Source organism: Acanthochromis polyacanthus, chromosome 22 (genome assembly GCF_021347895.1).
Source record: "Acanthochromis polyacanthus isolate Apoly-LR-REF ecotype Palm Island chromosome 22, KAUST_Apoly_ChrSc, whole genome shotgun sequence".
Classification (NCBI taxonomy): domain Eukaryota; kingdom Metazoa; phylum Chordata; class Actinopteri; family Pomacentridae; genus Acanthochromis; species Acanthochromis polyacanthus.
In genome coordinates, this window is record NC_067134.1 from 30,225,913 (window position 1) to 30,250,136 (window position 24,224).

General features: G+C 40.7%; 1 protein-coding gene across 12 annotated transcripts in view; it reads right to left on the reverse strand.

The window, feature by feature from the left end:
• The window catches only part of LOC127531851 (NACHT, LRR and PYD domains-containing protein 3-like), a 113,789-nt gene extending 95,084 nt beyond the window's left edge, over positions 1-18,705 (reverse strand). For 4 of the 12 annotated variants that reach the window (XM_051942049.1, XM_051942047.1, XM_051942048.1 and 1 more), the window contains exons 1-6: positions 17,834-18,328; positions 17,628-17,750; positions 17,434-17,530; positions 17,045-17,273; positions 15,063-16,863; positions 14,812-14,985 (exon numbers count right to left, since the gene is read on the reverse strand). In XM_051942049.1, the coding sequence (XP_051798009.1) occupies positions 14,812-14,985; positions 15,063-16,863; positions 17,045-17,273; positions 17,434-17,530; positions 17,628-17,750; positions 17,834-17,922 (2,513 nt within the window). In that variant the 5' untranslated portion in view covers positions 17,923-18,328. The other 8 variants (XM_051942050.1, XM_051942046.1, XM_051942055.1 and 5 more) reach the window with 7 other exon arrangements.
• Positions 18,706-24,224: the final 5,519 nt, after the last annotated feature.

Below are 24,224 nucleotides of genomic sequence, written 5' to 3' on the forward strand. Positions count from 1 at the left end.
CAAGCATGTGCAGGTTGGTCCAAATCGGTCAAAGAATCTGTGAGATTTTGACCTTAATTGGCCTTTTGGACATTAAAGGGGCACACAGTGTGTCCTCTGCTTGTCTTGAATCATAAATCAACGTCAGTAAATTTCTTGCTCCTTAATTAGAGATGTAAACGAGATGCCATATTCATTCAATATTCATTACGGTACTGTATGGTTTAAAAAACAAAACTTTATTGCACTATGTCAGTGAACAAAACAAACAATGAACACCGGACCATGATGTATGGATTGTACTTTATTTCATGGGGAAAAAAGTGTTTAATAGGCTGCATAAACACACCCACCAGGAAATTACGTCAATTTGTTCATTGTCTAATTAATCGAAATCCAAAATATTTTAAAAAACTGATGCTTTTGTCGGGAGCGAGTGATAACATCCGGATTTTCTCAAAAACAGGGAATATTGAAAACTTTAAAATAAAACTAAAAGAGCATTACGTAGCACAAAATTTTAGTTATTAATTTAGTGGGCTGCTTGGGAATAGAAATTTGTAAAATACAATAATTCATTAAATTAAATCTTAAACTTAAATGTAGTGACTGTAATGTCACTGTTTATGTGATTCATGTTATGGTTGGTTTCTGAGGTAGATTATTCTTTAATTATTACTGTTAGGTCATGATATCTTTGAAGAAGAAAATTCTATTTTTATAATTCAAGGTGGGAGTATTATGTGTTGTATGCTTTTGGTTAGGACAGGTTTTGTATATGCATGTTATTTGTATTGTATACGTGTATTTTTGTATGCATTGTTTATGTATTGTGTAATTTGATTCGTATGTATTTTGTGTACATGTTGCTTTTTGGTGTTGTCACAAATAAAATTATGAAGACCCCAGGGAGAATAGCTGCTGCTTTGCAAAAGCTAATAGGGGATCTTAATAAAACAAACAAACAAACAAACTGATGTAAAGTTCTTTATATATGTGTCTTTATTAGTTAAAAGACAGGACATTGTAATTGTAAGATGTCATTGATTTACACCTGCATTTTGTGCTTCATGGCGCTAGGTGTGCTGTTTGCATGTTGGACATTGTTTTACACAGACACCACCGAAGAAGAAAGGTGCAGCAGGTTCTGCACGGAGTTCTCCCGTGTTTTGCCGACCACGGTCAGGAAGCGGACAGCAGCAAAGCCTCAGGCATTACAGCCACACCAAAAAAATCTACATTTTAATTTCACAATATTCGTTCAGTTCTTGTGTGTGCGCTTTGGTTTGTTATTACGATGAATCTTTCACGTCTCGGAGTGGAATTGTTACGTTTCCCACCGTTGCTATGGTGGTTGCTATGGACGCTTCCACGGGCTAAAGAAAGACAGGGGGATCTTGTTGTGGGCAGGAATAAAGTTTTTAGATCGCTGTGCGCTGACTGGTGCATGGATGAGCTCAACAAATGATTGCGGTAAAAGCACGTTCATGGAAATAAATACGGTTGTTTCATTGAATTGGATCATTAAAATGCAACTTGTTAACAAGGGAGCGAAGCGCGTCAACTAATGAACGGCCGGGGAAGACATCTCTGTAACTAGCAGTAATCACCAAGAGTTACATAAATGATTTAACAACTCAAAAAATTACACAATGCAACAATACAAAAAATAAACACACCGCTTGTTTTCGTTTTTGGCAGCGTCCTAATCAACCAACATAACGTACAAAATGTGACACTGTCACAATTTAATGCCGTGAAGTGAAATTCAGCGTAAAAACAAACCAAACCAAAGATCATTTCCAATAACTGAATGGATAATGTGAAAGTGTTATATATATTTCTCACCAAAAATGTCATCAAAATGTTTTTTTCTGTCCAAACTATCTTAAAATAATGCATTTTCCACGGAAAATAAAAGGAATAGCCGCCATGTTTTCATTTTGAGAAGCCTGCAGCAAGCAGTCACGTGACCCTTCGTCAGACCAACAGAAAAGAATTGGGGGGAAAAAACGTGAGCATCTCACAATTTTCAGGGCCAAATTGTGAGATTGTAACGTTTTGCATTGTGGACAAACGTGACTATGTCACAATTTGATGTGAGACTGGGTTGAAATAGCAGGAAATCAGAGGAGAAAGAATTACCATTTAGAAAGCTTTGATTCACAACTCAGGGAAAAGACAAGAACTGGAACCAGAACCAACTATCTGAACCGGGCTAATCCTCAAGAAAAGTGAACCTAGGAGCCTCTAGAGGCAGGAGGAGGAAGAACCAAGACTAAACTCAGAACTACAGTTAACCTGCTGTTGGAAAGACCAAGGCAGGAAAACAACAGAACTATGGAAACCTAAACTAAGCAGAAACCTGATCAACCAGTAACTGCACAGAAACCAAAAACTCTAAGCTATTAAAGCCTGAAGGTAGGGAGCTGATGGAACAGGTCATAGAATGGAAAAGCAGAACCTCCGTCTGGTGTCACTATGGCTGGAGAACCTTACTGACTGTAGGAGGGGGAACGTCCACACGGGGAAGGAGACTCCTCTTGGTTCTTCACAGGGAACCTCTCATTCCAACATGTGGACACAACCATGGGAAGTACGGTAGAATCCTCTGGATCCAGCAGAACCCACAGAGGACCAGGAAACAGAGCAACGGACCGGAGGAATGAGGAAAGCACAAGCAGGCAGAAGTCAGCATGGAGGGACTGAGACGGTCCTGCATCAGAACACCACTGAAGGCTGTCTGTAAGGAACGCTGGAGTGACTGATTAGCAACGATCCACTGATTACTGATGACAAACACCTGGACTCCTCATCAGCACCACACTCACCTGTAGGGGGGGGGGGGGGAGGGAGGGAGAGAGAGAGAGAGAGAGAGAGAGAGAGAGAGAGAGAGAGGGAGAGAGGGAGAGGGAGAGAGAGAGAGAGAGAGAGAGAGGGAGAGAGAGAGAGAGGGAGAGAGGGAGAGAGGGAGAGAGAGAGGGAGAGAGGGAGAGGGAGAGAGGGAGAGAGAGAGAGAGAGAGAGAGAGAGAGAGAGGGAGAGAGAGAGAGAGGGAGAGGGAGAGAGAGAGACAGAGGGAGAGAGAGGTCTGCCATAGATCACAGCTTAAAGGTGGAACAAGTTCATTCATAGCATGTGGTAGAAATGAGCTAAAAACAATGAGCTTTGATACAAATACTGATTTTTGACCTGAATGTGTTTAACAGCTCTGACCTGTTTTTTAAATGTGTTTGTTTTTTTACTGTTAACATGTAAAATAATTCTTTTTTCCTTTGATTTTCCTGTAATTGATCAAAACAGTGAAAATCTGTGAAGGAACAGTAAACTGGTTAAAAAGTGACAGTTAAATATTGATTCTTTCCAGGATTTATTGTGTGAAAGGACAATCAAACATGAAGCTTTGAGCTTTTCCTGAGCGATGGGAGCACAAACAGAGACAAACACATATCAGCTGTTCTGATCACTGACTGGGTTCTTCTACGGAACGTCTCCTGGAAACTCTGACACAAAGAAACACAAAGAAACTGTTAACACCACAGACCATCACAATAAGACACATGTGGACTTTTCCCTCTGATATTTCATTTCATTCATTCTTTATTTCATTCATTTGTAAAATAAAAAAAATGTTTTATGTAAATGAAAAGTCTCCAAACTGGAATGAAAGGCAGCAGAAAGAAGACGAGTCTTATTTTGTCTTTATCCACAGAAATCAGTTACAAAAAGTGAACTTAAAAACAACAACAAAGAAAACAGTCACATACTATTTTGGTTCTCCAGTTACATTCAGTCTGTTCACACAAAAAAGACAATGAAGTGACAATCAACTGTAACTAATATATTTCATTATATTTCTTTAATGAATCTTTTAAATGTGGTGTTTGATTTAGATTCTTTGATTTCTTTCTTCAGATTGTTCCATAAACTGACTCCTTTTACAGACGTTCCATCATTTCAGTCCTGAAACTTGTTTTTAAAAGATCTCTGTTCCTTTTAAGTCATACTTGCTTTCTCTTTTTCCAAATCTTTTCTGGATGTTAACTGGCAGTGTGTTTGTGTGAGCTTTCAGCATCATTTGCAGAATATTGTAATCTACTAATTCTTGAAGTTTCAGTCATTTTAACTGAAGGAATAATGGATTAGTAGGACCTCTGTATCGTTTTCTGCTGATTATTCTTATGGCTCTTTTCTGCAAAATGAAAACTGACTGAGCATGTTTTGCAGGTGTTTCCCCATACTTCACTGCAGTAGGTCAGATAAGGAACAATCATGTTGTATAAAATGAACAATGCTTTGTTATCCAGTGAATCCTTTACTTTGTGTAACAGAGCTATTGTTTTCTATATTTTACCTTTGTATACTGGATATGTGATTTCCAACACAAATTTTCATCCAGAATAACACCCAGAAGCTTGGTTTCTGTTACTCTACTGATTTCAGTACCATCTATAATAAAGCACCAGTGTCTCTCCCTCTGTTACTAAATATCATAAAGTTTGTTTTTTCAAGATTCAACCATAATTTATTTACATCACACCATGTTTTTATTCTTTTAAATTCTTGTTCAACCACATTCAACACCTGTGTTAAATCATCCCCACCAAAATAAAGTCGTATTGTCCGCAAACAGAAAACATTTGAGCGGTTTGGATACAGAACAGAGGTTTGTGTGTGAGTCTCTGCTGCCATCTAGTGGTGGATCAACAACACGACTTTCCCAGATTGAATCCCACAGAGTCCTGACTTGTAAATAAAAGTGGATCTGAAAATAAATTCTGGAGAAGAAAATAAAGATTGTATCAGAATCTCAGTCAGGATGAGGTGTCTAATCTGCCTCATCTTTGTGTTGTTTCTCTGGGTTTCATTCCTGCCTCATGCAGCAGAGATCCGTCTCCATCTAGTGGCAGAAACAAAAACTCTGAGTCTCATCTTCTTAGATTGAACCACTCCATCTTTATTTTGGTTAAATCCAGAGACTGACTTCCTGCAGACACACCTGCTGGGTGGAACCTGCTCAACATGTCAGAAGCAGTCCAGGTTTATCTGGATTATAGTGATCAAATCAGTTTCAGAGTCAAAGACTTTAAGCAGCAGAGCCTGTCATTTAAAGGTAATGTGTGAGTGCACACAGACCAGTTCTTACAGGAGGTAAACATCTCAGCCCCACACTTTGCTGTTTTTACTCCAGCTTCAGGTTTCTGAAAAGGAACGGATGGACCTCATGAAGAGCAGTTTTCAGAACTGAAACAGCATCAGGTCCCTTTCTATGAACCCGGTTGATGAGCTGCCGTGCTTTATTTGCTCTGGTCTGTGCTCTGATGACGTCCTTCTCTTCTCTGGTCATAGAGTCTGTCCAGGAGCTGGTCCACAGTGACGTCTGACAGTCTCCGAACTGCTAACAGCCAGTGTCAGGACGGATTCTGGAACTGTTATTGAGGAACCACAGAAGACTCAAAACTCAAAAATATCCATTTAAGAATATTTAGTAAAGCACTGGATAATCAGAAATGCATGCATGCAGATTCTCATTTGATCTAGCTGACAGCAGTTGGCTAATATAAGACAATTTTTCTGCATGCAGCTGTTCACAAGGAGAGAATGCCTGTCTGTCGCTAATACAGAGGTTTTTAACTGAGAATGTGCAACTATCTAATTGGTCCACACTGAGGAAGTTCTGCCGGATGCCTTCAGTCTTCATCCAATCCGAGCCGTCTTCATCCTGTAATCAGAATACTTTGTGTGTGTGTGTGTGTGTGTGTGTGTGTGTGTGCCAGCCTAGGTGTGGCTTCCTGTGACCTTTGTACAGCCTAAGAGCTCAGTTTTCTGCAGACAAAGGGGCTCAGCTTCTGCTCAGTTTGTGCTGAACTTGGGTTTCATTATTTTTTAGTTTTATTCAATTTATATTTAAAAGATTCCATGTAACTATTTCATTACTGATATATAGGTAGATCCATGATCGATATATGGGCAGATTCATCTAATTTTATCTTTATTTCTAGTTTAAGATCCTCATAGATTAATATGATTTCTATACTTGTCCCTATTGTACTATTATCTGGGAAGTGTTTCTCATAAACATTATCTGTTGTTTTTCGTTCTCTCAGGTTAATTATGATCTAATACTTTTATCCTTTGTTCATAGTTTAACATACTCTTGTCTGAGCCTTCTGACCTTTCATTGCCCTAAGTGTGTATGTGACAGGTACAACCACAACTCCGGTCCCCTCTGGCCCCCCTTCTCACAAATGTTCTAGTCCTTAGGCCAGGACCCAAACTATCAGATAACGGTACCACCCGAGGTGACCAGTTCTTTTTGGTATGTTTAACTTGCTCCATGTCTCTAGTTTGCATTTGGATATGACAGCCCTTGCAGACTCACAGCTAAATATCTGTTATCACTGGTTTAATGGACATGACCCACAATGAACTGCATGGAGTCTGAGCCAGAAGTCCTATCAACACGACAGGACAGTTTGATGGGATTTTATGAAGCTCCACATGCTACACATGACCCGAATAATGACTTTACAGCTCAGAACAATACTATAACAAACATGAGACTGAGATTTGGTTGCTATGGTAACAAGATTTTCTGTAAGCAGGACGGGACAATAAAATAGTGAAAATTTGATGAACAATTTCAAAGTTAAATTCTATTGAAGTTTTAAAAAAGACAAACCGTGTCTTGTGATTTGTGGTCAGTGTGAGACAGCAGACTATAATATATATATATATACTTGTGGACTATACATCTGGACCAGACTTTACAATCTGCTGCTCTGACGCTTCTATAGCGCTTCAACAGGATATTAGGAGTTTCTGTGGATCCAACCGTCACACTTTGACCTCACACTTTATTTGGATTGTTCACAGAAAAATCACTTTGAAAGAAGTTCAAGTTCACAACTTTAGATTGTTCATGTTTTACTCGCTCACTGACTGTGATCATAAGAACAGATAGAAATTAAAACAGAGAAGATCATTTATTTACAAGTTTGGTTTCTGAGTCTTTTCACCACTAAAATATGGAGTTTTTCTTCTAGTCTTTGGAGTTCTTTATATCTGCTTTTAGGGATAAATTTAATGAAATAGAATTAAAAATGGAGACAAAAAGATCAAAATAAAAGCATCAGTTTTACTGCTTTGCTAAAGATCTTTTTTCTGTTTTCATTTCTGCCGTGGAAGAGGATAAACGTTGATTATTCAACATGGAAAATTAAATTCCACTGATCAACAAATAAGCAAACAAACATGAAGATCAAAGTGTGTTATTAGTCATTTATCGAATAAAAAAGAAAGTTAGAATAGTTTAAAAGCCACAGGCAGAGCAAATAAAAGTGGAGAAAGACGTATTAAAATCATTGATCTTGTTCAGGAAAAATCAACCACTGCAATGAAAATAAAAACTAAGTTAGACATTGATTACAGCACAAGATCTGTTCAAAGAATTTAGAGCATGGAAGGGTTCAAATACAGCACAATGTGAGGAAAAGCTCCTTTAACGGCCAAACACAACATTTATAGAATGAAACAGGCTAAAAAATGTAGAATTTACAGAGTTCAATGTAATCTGGATAGTCCTGGTGGGTTTAAATTCTACTGGAATCATATCGATGCTGAAAACATTTTGATCCACAGATAGCTAGGGTTATGGGAGCTTTGATGGAAAAATACAATCTGATAGAATTTGTTGATGAAACCAGAAATTCAGAATCTGATAAAAAAAAACTGATGAAAAAACATTGAAGCACTTATTTATTGTAAAAATGAAAAATGGATCTATCAATAAGACATAAATGACAGAAGAGCACAGAATACTTTGGAAAGAGTGACACAGATGAAGGAAGTTCTCATTTCATCACTAGAACAGGACTTAAAGACTCACATCAGGATCAAGTGTGGCTGCACAAAAAGCTGATTTTCACTGGACAATAATGTGTGAAAGTCTGTCAGCAGTTTGGAGATTCACTGCTTCCTCTCTCATTTCACACTTTGTGCAGCTCAAATGCTTTTAGTTCCAGTGAGCGTCAGAGGAACACCACATCCTGATTTTCACTCTCAACATTTGACTGGAAAAAGACGCAAACACCACATTTGGCTCCTGGAAGAATCACAACTTCATCTTTGAAGAGGAACAAGTTTACAAGGAATCATTGAGAAGGATTTGACAAAGAAACACATTTAATCCATGAATGTGAAAACATGTTTGTGAGGGACAGAGTCATGGAGAGACTCAACCATCTGTTCAACACTGTTTCTGTACCAGGAGGAGACTCTGGAGACGAGACTCAGCACAGAGACACTGAGGAACCAAACCTGGACCAGAAGAACCTAAATCCAGGATAGAGAGGTTCAGTGAATGTGGTGTTGAAGGTGTGGAGGAGGATCAGAGAGTCAGAGGAGACTCTGTAGAAGGACAGAGTTCCAGCAGGAACGTCCACATAAACTGAAACTCTGTGAGAGTCTGAGGAGGACCTGATGAATGTTTCACTGTTATTGTGTCTGACAGAGTAACCATCATCATCAGAGCAGATCAGATTCCAGGACTGATCATTAAATCCAAACACACAGTCATAACTGCCTCCTTTCCTTCTGATTCTTCTGTAACTCACTGATATATGAACCTCTCCTCTCCACTCCACCTCCCAGTAACAGCGACCAGTCAGACCAGTTCTACACAGCAGCTGATGATACCAGTCAAACCTGTCTGGATGATCAGGATACCTCTGATCCTCCTCCACATATGTCACCTTCCTGTTGTTGTCAGACAGTTTGAGGTTTCCGTTTACTGTGTTTGTGTCGACTGTGAGTTGACAGGAATCTGATGGAGAGAACAAACACAACACAGCTGCAGTTATTGATGGATCATGTGATCAGTATTAAAGCTTTGATGATGACCTCAGAGATGTGACACTTTGAAGATGCTTGAATGTGCTGCTTTGTTTCCATCAATCCATTCAAACACACTTACACTTCCTCAGACCTGGTGTCAACCATGGGACTCCAGCAGGCGTCACCCTGAAAGGAGGAGGACGGTCAGAGCAGCAGAGACTCTTTCAGCAGCACACATGGACGTTACATGGCTCTCACACTGTTCCACTGATAAAGGACCAGAGCGTTCATAGAGGTGACATCATTCTCCCAGACTGATACAAACTTCACTGGCGCCATGACTGACTGTACAACTTTAAATCATTTTCTACAATTGTGCAGCAAAACAGAACTTTTTTCTTTTCTTTTTCCTCTTTTTCAGTGATATCACTCTATGCTAGCCCATTGCCTTAAATCCCTTTGGAACATCTCATTTAATGAACTAGAACATCAGGTTATAGGTGTCGCTGAGCTGCCTTTCCTTTTTGTGTGTGTGCCAGAATATACATAGCTAGAAGCTTAGAAAGCTTTTTGCTTTATTTCTTCTTTTTTATGTCTTTTTCACTTGTCTCACTCAATGCTAGGGGACTGAGGAATAATGTAAAGCGTAAAGCTTTATTTTTAATGTTAAACAGCTGAAAACTGATTTGGTTTTTTCCAAGAATCACACTCACTTATTAAAGATGTAAACTTGTGTAAAAATCAGTGGGAAACGACATGTGGTGATGACATGGACAGAACATTCTGCTGGGGGATCTTGTTTAAAGGGGAGTTTTCCTGGAAAATTGATGCACTCTGTGACAGTCAAGCTCATTTGATTTGTTTAATAGTAGACTGGAATGGCAAAGCAATGATTATTGTTCATTTGTACGCTTATAATTCTACATCAGAAAAGGATAAACTTATTCATACATTAGACTGTAAACTTGCAGCTCTAACTCAGACATTCCCTGAGGCTTCCTTCATTGTAGGAGGTGATTTTAATGTGCTCATGAATGAGGTGATGATAGATGGCCTCCAGCTAAATGCTCACAGCCAAATGTTCACTTCAACTCTTTCATTGACAAGTATGATTGATGTGATGTATGGAGAGAGAAGTTTCCAAATACTTGGAGGAATAAAAATGGCTCCAGACAGTCTGGCCTGGATTACTGGCTGCTCTCTAAATCACTTTCTAAAGACAATATTCCAATCAATGTCCTACCCCCCCCATTAACTGACCATAGAGCCATCCTTAGATATTTACATCTCCTTCCAGGAATGGTTGACACCAAGCAATTCTCTGATTGGAAGATGAAGAGCTCTTTATTGAGGCATGACAATGTCAAACATCAACTTAGTACAATTATTCACTTTTATTGGTTAAATGCTCTGAAGGAAGGAAATGATGGAAAAAATTGGGAACTCCTTCAATTTGAAATGGGTGGATTTTTAAGAAGATCTGGAAGTGAGTTAGCCAAATGTAGACGCCAAAATGAGGAGAAAGTAATCACAGATATAATGTCCTTGGCTAGCATTGCAACAGAAAATCTCTGACATGAAGAAAAATGAAAATGAATTGAACTTCTAAACACTTTAGATGATATATAGAAGGTTAAAGCAGAGGCTGCTTTTGGTAGATCCAGACTGAAGTGGCTTGAACACGGTGAACAAATGACTTCCTGTTTCTTTAAAGTGGAAAAAACTCATGCTAAGTACAATGCCATGTCTCAACTGAACATTGATGGAGTTGTGACTGAAAGTAAGAGCAGTATTTCTGAGTTTTGCTCTCTTTATAAAACAAAGTCTGACAAAGATGCAATGGATAGACTGTTTAATGTGTTGATTTTACAAACTCTATAACGGAGGAAGAGCGGTTGATGTGTGACACCCCTCTCACACAACAACAAGTATTAGATGCAATGATGCAACTTCAGAGTAATAAGTCACCTGGAGTTGATGGATTGTTTCAGAATTCTAGATAGATTTTGCTGAACTTTTGGCCCCATTTCTGTTCAAAGTTTTCTGAAGGTATTAGTAAAGGGACTCTTCCAGCAAGTATGACACAAGGCTGGATGACTTTAATTCCTAAACCAAAAAAGGAGCCTCTCTTCATTGATAACTGGAGACCAGTTTCATTATTGAACAATGACTCTAAAGTTCTTGCTCTTGTTTTTGCTAAAAGATGTAAAAATGCTCTTAACTCTCTTATTGATGAGAATCAGTCTGGGTTTATGAGTAACAGGCATATTTTCAATAACATGAGGCTAGTTTTAGACCTCATAGACGATGCTGACCTTATTAGGGATGACAGTTTCATTTTAGTTGGAGACTTTCACAAAGCCTTTGATACAGTTGAACACTCCTTTATGTTTTCTGCTCTTAACAGCTTTGGTTTTGGGCCATACTTTTGCAGTGTGATGAAAACATTCTATGCTGGCGCCAATAGCTCGGTAAAACTGAGGAATGGCACAACTCAGAGATTTTGTTTGGAAAGAGGGCTAAGACAGGGCTGCCCTGTCTCAGTTTACCTCTTCCTGGTTGTTGCTCAAATGTTTTGTCATTTTGTCAAATTCTGTCAGTTGGAAGGCATCTCTATTGCTGCTAGAAGCAGACTTTGAAGTCAGTTGGCTGATGATACAGCCTTGTTTTTAAAGAATGCCCTACAGATAAAGCCTGCAATTAATGCAATCCACATGTTTTCTAAAGCATCAGGTTTGGACTTAAACCTAAATAAGTGTGAGCTATTCGCTCTCTAAAGTTCTGATATAACCTCAATTGATGATATACGAGTAAAGAGTAAGGTTAACTATTTAGGGATTACTGGAACTAAAAATCAGTGAGAGAGATGCCATCTCAACTTTGAGCCAAGGATTAAAAAGGTGCAGAATAAATGGAAGCTTTGGCTACAAAGAGACTTCTCACTTAAAGGTGAACTCTTCTGTCAAAAGCTGAGGGAATTTCCAGACTTGTGTATGCCGCCTCCTCACTGGCACTGGACTGTAAAACTGTCACATTTATTGATAAGATGCTTGTTCATTTTCTGTGGAAAAACCGGACACACTAGATCAGAAAACCTGGAATTCTGAACAACTACAAAAATGGAGGCCTCCACTTTGTTGATTTTTCAATTCTAAACAATGTTCTGAAGATCAAATGGTTCAAATCTTTCTTAAAAATGATGCATCTTTATAGAACTTTATTCCTAAATGTGTATTTCATCAAACTGGAGGACTCCCTTTTCTGTTGGTTTGTAGCTACCAAATAAACAAGATTCCCCTAAAATGATCCAGTTTTCACAAACAGGTTTTGTTGTCGTGGAAAACGGCCTACAAGCACAATTTCTCTCCACATGGGTATTATCTCTGGAATAATGGAGATATACTGCATCAAAATAAAAGCATCTTTCTCAATCGCTGCTTTAACAACAAAATGGACTTCGTCTCACAGCTTCTGACCCCTCGTGGCCATTTTATGAATGACACTGAATTCTGTGAAAAGTCTCCATTCCCTTCAACACTTGAAGAGTTTCCAAAGGTCATTAGCTCCATTCCAGCTGCTGTTGTGACTCTGTGCACTGCCTCCTCTCTTGCAGCAGATATACATGTTGTTAATCCATGTGACACTTATTGTGGCTAAATATGCTTTGGGACGGCAAAGAACAGCAACAGAGCTATACGTGCACTGTTCCAAAGAGAAACGACAACAAAACCTGATGTTATCCATGACTGGAACTCTTTTATTAATAATATCTCTGGTCTCAGGTTTGGCTTTTACCTCACAAGTTCATGTTGAACAAAGTTAGGGACATTTATGTTAAAATCTTGCATAAAATCTCAGTAATTGTTTCCTTGCTGAGTAGCGATGACCCTGACCATGGCCCTGTATTGCAGGAATTCACTGACTGGTGTTCCACTTCCCTTATGCACATCAATGTGTCTAAGACGAAAGAAATGTTTATAGACTTTAGGAAACATCAGTCAGTCTTCCCTGCTCTTGTCATCAAGGATCAAGCCGTCGAGCGGATCCAGACTTATAAATATCTTGGCACTAATATTGATGACAAGCTGTCTTTCGACTTTCATGTCGATGCTGTTTGTAGAAAGGCGCATCAACGCATGTATTTTTTTCGGAAATTTCAGAGTTTTAAGGTTGATAGTACTCTTATGAAAATGTTTTATTCTTGTTTTATTGAGTCTGTTTTAACCTTTTCTTTTATCTGCTGGTACAGCTTACTTTCACTTAAAAACAAAAACAAATTACAGAGTATAGTGAGAGTATGCAGCAACATTGCAGGTATTAACCTCAACAATCTTTCTGATGTACATAAGCTCAGAACCTTAAATAAGGCCCGCACACTCCTCACTGACCAGAGCCACCCCTTGATTGGTGAGTTTGTGCTGCTCCCATCAGGCCACAGGTACATCCTGCCAAGATGCAGGACAAATAGACTTAAACATTCCTTTGTCCCTGCTGCAATTGTCCTGCTAAACAAGTGACTGACTAACCCGTTTGTGCTATCCATTGTTGTTATTATTGTCTGTGCTTGGTACTCTGCGATGTGATTGTTGTTGACTTGCTCTGCTGGCTGTATAGTAATTTGCCCCACGGGGATAATAAAGATTCCTTGAACCTTGAATCTATCCTGTTAAACATTCTATGACTAAGTTCAAACGTGATATCGATGTAAGATGTTCTTTTTGCTCTGAACAGCCAGAAACAGTTCCACATTTTTTATTATTGTAGTTACAGCAGAAAAATGTGGAAGGAAATTTAAAATTTTGTTCAGAAAAACTAAATCTGCAGATTGATTTGTTCTACAAACATCATTTTTGGAGTTTATGCACAGGATGGATATGAAAAAGACAAGGCCTTTATCATCAATCTCATATTAATATTAGTAAAATTTAACATTCATAAAGAAAAATTCAGTCATCAAAAGCCAAATTATCTTGTCTTCCATAAAGAATTTGAATATTATTTAAAGTCAATAAATAAATATCTGATAACCAGAAAGTAATAAAAACAGTTAACATTTGTAAAAAAAATTATTTGCTATAAATGTTTACATTTACTCAGCTGTTTTTTTGTTTGTTTTTTGTGTTTTTTTTAGTTTCCTTTCTTTTTCTTCTCTTCCTTTTTCCTTCACAGTGATTTTTGTTAACTCTGTCACTGTTTGTTTCAATATCATGTTGATGTTGGATGTTACCTGTGACTTTTGGAAATCAATTTTTAAAAAAAGTTTACCCTGCTTCCTGTCTTTGTGCTAAGCTAGGCTAACAGTTTCCTTTCCGTCATGGTGCATAGCTGAGCTAACAGTGTTCTTCTGCTTCCACTCTTTGTTGTGAGCAAGGCTGATCGTTTAGTGAGAGTGTCTGTCTGTCTGTACCTCAGAGTGTCTGTCTGTCTGTACCTCAGAGTGTCTGTCTGTCTGTACCTCAGAGTGTCTGTCTGTCTGTACCTCAGAGTGTCTGTCTGTCTGTACCTCAGAGTGTCTGTCTGTCTGTACCTGAGAGTTTCCAGTCTACAGTGTGGATCCTCCACTTTAGCTCTCAGCATCTTCTCTCCTGAGTCTCCTGGATGGTTGTAGCTCAGGTCCAGCTCTCTCAGATTTGAGGTCTTCAAGCTCAGAGCTGAGGCCAGAGAAGCACAGCCTTCCTCTGTGACCAGACAGCCTGACAGCCTGCACACACAAAACAACACAAACCTGATGGACAACACTTGGATGGATGTTTCTCTCTCTCTTTTCTTCTTTGTCTTTCAGATACATTTTGCTGCACATTTCATGGGTCCCAAGCAAATCAACAATCTCAGCAATGATTAGTGGGATTTAATCATGTCAAAAATAAACCCTGACAAAGTCCTGCACAAGTTCAGTAAAAGCTCATTTGATGAATCCCATCAGCAGAAATGATTGTACTCAGGTTAGCTGTTTATCCACTGATAGAAATCACATCAGTTTCAAAGTGTGAGTCCTGACCTGAGAGCTTCCAGTTTACAGTGTGGACTCTCCAGTCCAGCAGAAAGAATCTCCACTCCTGAATCCTGCAGGTTGTTGTTAGTCAGGTCCAGCTCTGTCACCCTGGAGGACTGGGAGCTGAGGACTGAGGACAGAGCTCCACAGCTTCTCTCTGACAGATTACAACCACTCAGTCTGAAGAGACAAAAAGCACATTATACTGATGAAACAGCAGCAAAATGAAAAAGGATCTTCAGTCTCCAACTACTTACACAACTTTCTTGGAGGCTTTGACCACTGGCAGCAGCCTCAGAAGAACCTCCTCAGAAGCAGAGTATTTCTTCAGGTCAAACACGTCCAGATGTTCTTCTGATGACAGTAAGATGAAGCCCAGAGCTGACCACTGAGCAGGGGACAGTTTATCTGTGGACAGACGTCCTGATCTCAGGGACTGTTGGATCTCCTCCACTAGAGAAACATCCTTCAGTTCATTCAGACAGTGGAACAGATTGATGCTTCTCTCTGCAGACACATTCTCACTGATCTTCTCCTTGATGTACTCCGCTGTTTTCTGATTGGTCTGTGAGCTACTTCCTGTCTGTGACAGCAGGCCTGGTAGGAGATTCTGATTGGTCGGCAGTGACAGACCCAGGAGGAAGCGCAGGAACAAGTCCAGGTGCCCGTTTGGACTCTGTAAGGCCTCGTCCACGGCTCTCTGGTAGAAACCTCTTGAATAACTTTGGAACATTTCAGACCAACAGGATGTTGTTTGTTGTTGTTCTTCCAGGAGGTTGATTCCAGAGTCGATGAAGGTCTGATGGACATGAAGAGCAGCAAGAAACTCCTGAACACTCAGATGGACGAAGCAGAACACCTTGTCCTGGTACAGCCCTCTCTCCTCTTTAAAGATCTGTGTGAACACTCCTGAGTACACTGAGGCTGCTTCCACATCGATGCCACACTCTGTCAGGTCAGACTCATAGAAGATCAGGTTTCCTTTCTGCAGCTGATTAAAAGCCAGTTTTCCCAGAGACTCAATCATCCCCCTGCTGTCTGGACTCCAGTGTGGATCTGTCTCAGCTCCTCCATCATACTTGACCTTCTTGACTTTGGCCTGAACCACCAGGTGGTGGATGAACATCTCAGTCAGGGTTCTGGGCAGATCTCCTTCCTCTCTGCTTCTCAGCAGCTCCTCCAGAACTGTAGCAGTGATCCAGCAGAACACTGGGATGTGGCACATGATGTGGAGGCTTCGTGACTTCTTCATGTGGGAGATGATGCTGCTGGCCTGCTCCTCATCTCTGGATCTCTTCCTGAAGTACTCCTCCTTCTGTGGGTCGGTGAACCCTCTGACCTCCGTCACCATGTCCACACAGTCAGGAGGGATCTGATTGGCTGCTGCAGGTCGTGTGGTTATCCAGAGGCGAGCAGAGGGAAGCAGCTTCCCCCTGATCAGGTTTGTCAGCAGCACATCCACTGAGGTGGACTCTCTAACATCAGTCAGGACCTCATTGTTGTGGAAGTCCAGAGGAAGGCGACACTCATCCAGACCGTCCAAGATCAACACAACCTGGAAGTATTTAAAGCTGCAGATTCCTGCTGCTTTGGTTTCACTGAAGAAGTGATGAACAAGTTCCATCAAGCTGAACTTTCTCTCTTTCACCACATTCAGCTCTCTGAAAGTCAATGGAAACATGAAGTGGATGTCCTGGTTGCTTTTGTCTTCAGCCCAGTCCAGAGTCACCTTCTGTGTTAACACTGTTTTCCCGATGCCAGCCACTCCCTTTGTCATCACTGTTCTGATTGGTCCATCTCTTCCAGGTGAGCCTTTAAGGATGTCTTCTGCTCTGATGCTTCTTTCTGCTCTGTCTGCTTTCCTGGATGCTGCTTCAATCTGTCTGACCTCATGTTCATCATTGACCTCTGCAGTCCCTCCCTCTGTGATGTACAGCTCTGTGTAGATCTCATTCAGGAGGGTCTTCTGTCCTGCTTTAGCGATGCCCTCAAACACTCTCTGGAACTTCTTCTTCAGACCACGTTTAAGTTCACGTCCACAAACTCCAGCAGCAAGTTCTGAATGAAAACACAAGAAAGAAAGAGTGAAGTAGAAGTAACCTGGATATTAAAGCACCAAAGTAGCAATAAAGTGAAGGTGACAGTTTGTCCCCTAAAGACTGATTGTGTGAAGATATTCTGAGACTTTAGTAAATGTTCTGTTGATCAGCAGCTTCAGTCTTTACACAAATCCTCTTACTGCTCTGCAGACAGTCAGCCAGCTTCTCCTGCTTCATCCTCCTCAGGAACAACACTGTGATCTGCTCAAACATCTCTCTGCTGCTCCTCTCATCTTCATCACCACCCTCCAACTCCTCCTCATCCTCCCTCTGACTCTCTGAGGAGCATTCTGGGTAATCTGGACTCACAAGCTTCTGCATCTTCTTCAGCTCCTTCTTCACAAAAGTCACCATGTTGTCCTCCAGCAGCTGGAACAGAGAAATGTGTCAATGAGTCCATCAGAGTCAAATCATGGAGCCAAACATCAGATCCATGTTGGACACACTGACAGTCCACTGGTCTACAAAGAGCAGCATGGAGACGCCTGAACACAACAGATGGAGAACAACTTGTTGTCCATGAACTCACCATGAATATGGAGTCCAGGTGATGCTGCTGGACTGCAGAATCTGGTCTCTGATGGATTCTGGTAAATAGAGAGGAAAACCACCGGGAAGGAAAATGCCTGTAGCAGAGTTTCAGAGAGATTTAATGATGGAACATATTTGGAACAATGACAGAACATTTGACACAACAGTCAGTAGTTTGATTTCCCAACTTACTTCTTCTTTCCTCTTACTTCAGGACCTGGTTCTCCTTTAAAGTTAATAGGAAGACCCTTAGACCGGTCACTCTTCAAAGACAAACAGCTGGATCCAGGTCCAGGTCCAGGTCCAGGTGGATTCCTGTCAATAATGATGCAGCAGTGATGTGATGCTGAGCTCTGACATGCAGCAGAGTCCTGGACAGTTAGAGATGGTGCTCTCACCTCTGAGCTTTGCTCTGGTTCTCCTGTTCCCCACACAGAGAGCTTTTAGAGGGAGGGACTCCCTCCTCTCTGTCCTCACACTCATCCATGATGCTCAACTCACAGCAGCTCACACACACTTTCTACCTTCACCTGCACAGGAAACAAACATCATTCATCCACTCAGATCCTCCTGGAGAAGATCAGCTGCTGCACTTCTACTATCAGTCCAGCAGATGGAGTCATGGAGCTGCAGAGACTCACCCACAAACCCAAAGTCAGAAAGACAAAACAACAAAGAAACATCAGCAGCTCATCAAACTGACTCAAGTCCATCAAAAATCTCATAGAAATATTGACTGATTGCAGTCAATCAATAAGCTAATAATCATATTGATCCATGTTTAAACAGCAGTCATCCACAGTTTGTGCTGAAATAAGAAGTGAACATGTAGAAACATGACAGAGCAGAAACAAACAGCAACATTACTGAAGTTAAAGCAGCAAACAAAGCAAACTTACACTTTATTCAAAGCGCTGAAGACGAAGAAGAAAGTTTCCAGTCCACTCCTGGACGCTCAGACAGGTGATCTGTTTCCTGGAACCAGTCAGGACTCCACCTATGAGGAAGCAGCAGGCAGACTTTCACAATAAGAGCACATTTTACAGGCTGATTCCCACTCATTTCATGTGACCCATTATTTCTACATTCAACCTTTTTCATGTCACTCAACGTCCAACACAACTTGTACAAACCCTGTTCTTCATGAAAGCAGAAGCTCCCATCAGGCTGTAAATCCCTGACAGTTAACATTCCCTAGAATGGAATCAGTGGGACAGAACCAACATCAGCAGAGATCACACTGATGCACATTTCCCTCAACATGTCTGCTCTCAGTCTCATTTAATGCTGCATTGAAGAAACATCTGAACATTTCTAGCATCTGGTTTCTTCAAAGTGTATCAGGTGAACTTTATTTCACTTTAAATCTTTTCCCCTCTGCTAGACAGATCAGATCACAGGTTGTGATTGACAGATAATAAGAACAACTCATGTTTAGAACTGTCTGACAAACACAAATGAGATTTACTGATAAAACATTGATTTCAGCATCAGTTTGAGAACTCCTACTGGTTGGGAACACCCCAACATGTCTGAAGATCTGGTTTAAATTCATGTACACACTCAGAGTCACAACAAAGGATGTGAAATTACCGCCCCCGCCCTCCAAAAAAAATGCAATAAAATCACCACAAAAGGTGCAAAATCACCAGAAAATGGTAGTCTGGGAATACCCAGACTGCCTGTGCACTCATTGTCATTTCGTTTACTTGAGATTCAGGCTGGTGGTAGCCAGCCTAAGAAAATGGTGCAAAATACCTTTAAATAATGAATAAAAACAGAAAATAAACTTAATTATCACAAAAACACAGAAAATAGCAGCAAATGATGTGAAATAACCTCAAAGACTGAAGTCACTACAAAAAGTTGCAAAATCAACATGAAAAGTCACCAAATTACCACAAAAACATTCAAATAACAACAAATGATGTGAAATAACCTCATCCAGACTGAAACTCCATCCAAAGTTATCATTTAATAAATGCTGTGTGAATGTTTGTGAACCGTACTGAATCTCTCTGACTTGACCATCAGCTGTTGGTTCCATGCAGACACTAATAAAACTAGTGGCTCACATCAACATAGTGTGTTTCTGAGCTCAGTTCAGGCAGCAGACTGTAGAAAGTGGAAGAAACATCCCAGTCCTCTACAAGTCACAGCTACTAACGTTCCAGTGAGGCAGCTGTCTGTTCTCTGATCAACCTGATGATTAAAGTCAACAGACTGGAGGAGATTGAGGCTTTTTAACGCTTTCATCACTGATGGTACTGACAGGGAAACAGGCAGAGATCACAGTCAAATCCACTTAGTTTGAGCAGTGGGATTCATTTTCAGTCCTGGAGTTTGAGGCCTCAGACCAGCCCACTTTAGATCAGAACCCGTTCTGATTAAAATCATGTCATTAGAACCTCACATGTTCCGTCTGCTATAGAACACTGTTCTGGAAAACCTGCAGTTCACTGTATTTTTATACAATATTTACAATTCAGAACAAGTAAGGGTTGCTTTAAAACATGCAGGTTTATTTCAGATGACTTTCATCTTCTTCCCTTTCAGCTGTGTTACTTTTAATGATCAAAACAGAACGGGTCACTGTTATGGTTTGAGCATAGAAAGTGGTTCTAGTGAACTAATGCTTGTTTGTTCTCTCTGTTCCTTCACAGACAGGAATAATCCTCTCATCACTCCTGGATCTGCTTCTGACTCTAAATCACATTCTAAAATGCTCACAGTTCTCAGCACAAACAGTCCTGCTCCACATTATCGGCACCGCTGGAATGTTTCCAGAAAATCCACCGTTTCTCCCAGAAGCTGTTGCAGTTACAAATGTTTCTGGTTTTCCACGTGTTCGTTTTCTAGTGTCACAAAGCTGGGTCTGTGTCAGAGATCATGGGTGTTCCAGCAGGACAATGAGCTGAAATGTAGCTCAGATAGCACCAAGAAATGGTTGGAGACAAAGTTCTGGAGAGTTCTGAAGCGGCAGCAGTGAGTCCAGATCTAAATCCCACTGAACACCTGTGGAGAGATCTCAGAACTGCTGTTTCTAGAAGGAACCCTTCAAACCTGAGAGACCTGGAGCAGTTTGCAGAAGAACAGTGGTCCACAACTCCATCTGAGAGGAGGAAGAAGCTTGTTGATGGTTCTAGGAAGTGACTGCTTTCAGTTTTTTCCTCCAAAGGGTGGAAACCAAACACTGAGTTCAGGTGCCAACAAAGATGTCCGGCCCATTTTCTGAGTTTTCTGCAAAATTAGCTCAATTTTGGCTTTTTTCTTCTGATTTTTGTGTTATTTTAATGCACAGGAAGGAAATAAAGACGTGTAAAACCAGAAACATTTGTAGCTGCAACAACTTCTGGGAGAAACGGTGGATTTTCTGGAAACATTCCAGCGGTGCCGATAATGTGGACCAGGACTGGATCTGTCCTTTTTCCAGACCTTCTGATCAGTTCAGCTCAGTTTCATTCATGTAGATGTGAATCATCTTCTCCTACAGAGCAGCTCTACACCAGACTCTTCATTAGATTCATTCTGATAAGATTCTCTCTGGACTTGTGGCTCATGGCTGATGTTGGTTCTGGATCTTTCTTCTGACTCTGAGGAGCTCCAAGACAAAGTTTACCAGCATCAGACTATTATTTACATTCTATAACGTGATGTTTTACGCCACAACCACACACAATTCACTGACTTGATAATGAATTAAAGTGAACGGTGGTCTGAAGAACAGTTCAGCATCTTTCTGTATCTTTTCCATCGTCCTCATTTGTTTCTAACCGTGAGCTCGTTTCACAGAAATAGTTTCCATTTTCAGCACATTTGTCTGCTTCTGTTTCCACATTTCCTCTTTTTAATTCTTGCCTTCTTATCCTTCATCTTTCAAACACCTGTCACTGTTGTCAGGGCAACCAAGCAGGAACCCTGTTTTTTACAGATGCTGGAACAACAACAACACAACAGAATAACTTTTAGCACGACAATAATAGATATATTTATGAACACGCCTGGTCTTGTTTGTCTATTTTTGTCAATAATTGTGTCAAAAAATGCCCTATGTGTGAATAATTTACACCCTTTTTCCAGGAGAAGTAGAACTTTCAAAATCTGTCAAGTATTTACCGTTCTTATGGAATTAAATACCAAAAACTGTGAGTTAGAAGCAGAAAAGGACAACAACGGAACTGAATTTTCTTCAACTTTCTTTTTATAAATTCTTGAAAAGTGCAGATTGAACATTTCTGAGATTGAAAAAATCTAATTCAAACTATTTTACAACATTTGTGGAGCTTTGTGAGTCCATGTTACAGGCTGTTATATGTGTCAATAGCCAGGAGTTTTTTATTTTAGCTGTTAGCTTCTGAAACAGCTTCTGTCCACCTGAAGACTTGACCCACATCACACACAATACAGCTCCAGTAAACGACGGAACAAACCTGAAGATCAGGTAGGGCCGTGACATCACTGTTGTCAGGGCAACCAAGCGGGAAACAGATTTGTTCCTGATCTGACAACAGCACTTCACAGAGGGAACTAGCAGCCAAGCTGTCCAGACAACGGCCAGAACAACAAGACAAACATGTAAACTACTGGAAACACAAAGCAGGACTAAACACACCTCTACAAGCACATCAACATCATGAACACACCTGAGATTTGCTCTCACTGATTGGCTGAAGGATCCAAAAGCAGACACCCTGCCAGCTAAAGCAGATCAAGCAGTTTTCTAGCAAGAGCTCCGTCTGGAACATGAAGCAGAGCAAGAAAACAACACAAACACATGACACACAACATCAGCTACAGCTGGATCAGTGCTCTGCTCTTATTCTGGGGACTTTAATGACTGGAATGATCCATGAACCAGATCCGGGGCTCTTCATAAACACTGGGGGCTACAGCTGGGGATGTCCGGCTCTGATGACGCCACTGAGTCCAAACAACAACCTGAGTCTCACTAAACAGCACATTTCAGTCACCAGTTTGGTGTTGAGGATAAAACAGGATCAGATGAAATGTCCAGTCCTCAGTCTGATGGGATGTCTGTGTCCTCTGGAAGAAAACTTCTCTCTGTCTGCACACTTGCTTTCAAAGACACTGATCCTCATGTTTGTGTTTGTTGGAGATGAAGGAGGAACCTCAGAGACTGCAATCAATCAAAGTTCTACTTACTCAGCTTCTTCCCACCAGTCCAGATCTCTGCTGTCTGGGTTTGAGCAGAAACAGAGAAAATCCTGGGCTGCTTCTCCGTCACCGGTCCTCTGAGTCTGCAGGCTGCAGTCACTCTGAAACACCTCAAACACATCAGAAAGCTCCTTTATTGGACCTGATTATCACAAATCATTCACCTGCAGCTCCTTCTAGCTTCCACTCCCTTAGAAAGAACGAAAAAAACTGAGAAATCTCCTGGTCTGTCAATGTTTTCTCTTTTTGGAATATGAACATTAATGCTGCCAAAATAAAATATCGGCTCTGATAAATCTGATAAACTGGACATAGTTCACCTTTTTAGACACACACAGGTCATGTGGACATGCTTCTATCGTCCTCTTCAGTTTAATTCATGTCCTCACTATAATTAATTCTCACTAACACAGAGCTGTCTATGGCTTCCTGACAGAGATGAGCTAACAAGCTAACAAGCTAACAGTTGGTTTGCAGATTTTAAATGAAAATATTGAATATAGTATTTTAAAAAGGTGTAAATGAACTTTGAGCTTGTCTGAAGTCAAAGCTCACTGCTCATGTCAAACCACCAGGTCACTCTTTGCTGAAGCGGACGCAGACACTTTGTGAAGCTAGATGTGGTTTTTACCCCAAAACATGGCAGAGAAGCCAAAGAAAAAACATTATTTTCAAGGAAGAAGAGTTCTTTTGTACAACAGTGACAGATAAATGTGTGTGTCTCATTTTATTGTGACGGCAAAGCGACACAATGTGTAGAGACTCTACTGGACCCGTCACTAAAGCTTCCATGCTAACTACCCACCTGGTAGCACTACGGACAGAAAAAGCCCGGGACTTAAAGGCAGCTTTGGGTGAACAAGGACAGCAATAAAATCACAAAAAGCAACTGAGGCTTCATTTAGAGCTGCAGATTTTTTGATAAAGAACAAGAAAGTCTTTTGGGACGGGGAGGTGTTGAAAGAAGCAGTGATGATGGTTGCAAACACTGTTCAAAGACGAGAAGAACGGTCCAGATGCCATCTCCACTCTCTCCAACTGGGGGTAAGTACGAAGGTTAGAAGAATGTCGGCTGTATCTGAAAACTTGACAGAGCAGCTGGACGGGATCTGGCTCAGTGCAGGAGGTTTAGCATTCAGTAGGACGAGTCTGTGGACAGCAGCAGTACAGCTCAGCTGATGATGTTCATCTGAAAGGTGTTTGATGGTTTCTCCTCTAAAGAAGAACTCCTGACACTTTTGCCCCTGCAGACAACAACAAGGGGAACTGACATCTACAGCGTGGTGAAAAGTTTCTTCATAAAAACGTTAGAAAAGCTTGTTTCAGTGACGATGGACGGGGCTCCTCCATGACGGGTCGGCATGCAGCCTTCATTGTACGATGCAGAGGTGGTCCAGACTTCCCAGCATTCCTACATTACCACTCAGGGCTGTACGCTTAGCTTTTTCACTAGGAGCACAGGTGCTCCTAGTGAAAAACATTTAGGAGCACTATGAATTGCACAATTTTATTATTAACATTCACACAACAAGCCAAGCAGTCGGCTCAGTTCTTTAACACAGAGAACATCCCTGTCCCACATCTTTTTGTATTCAAGTCGTCCTGGCACGCTTG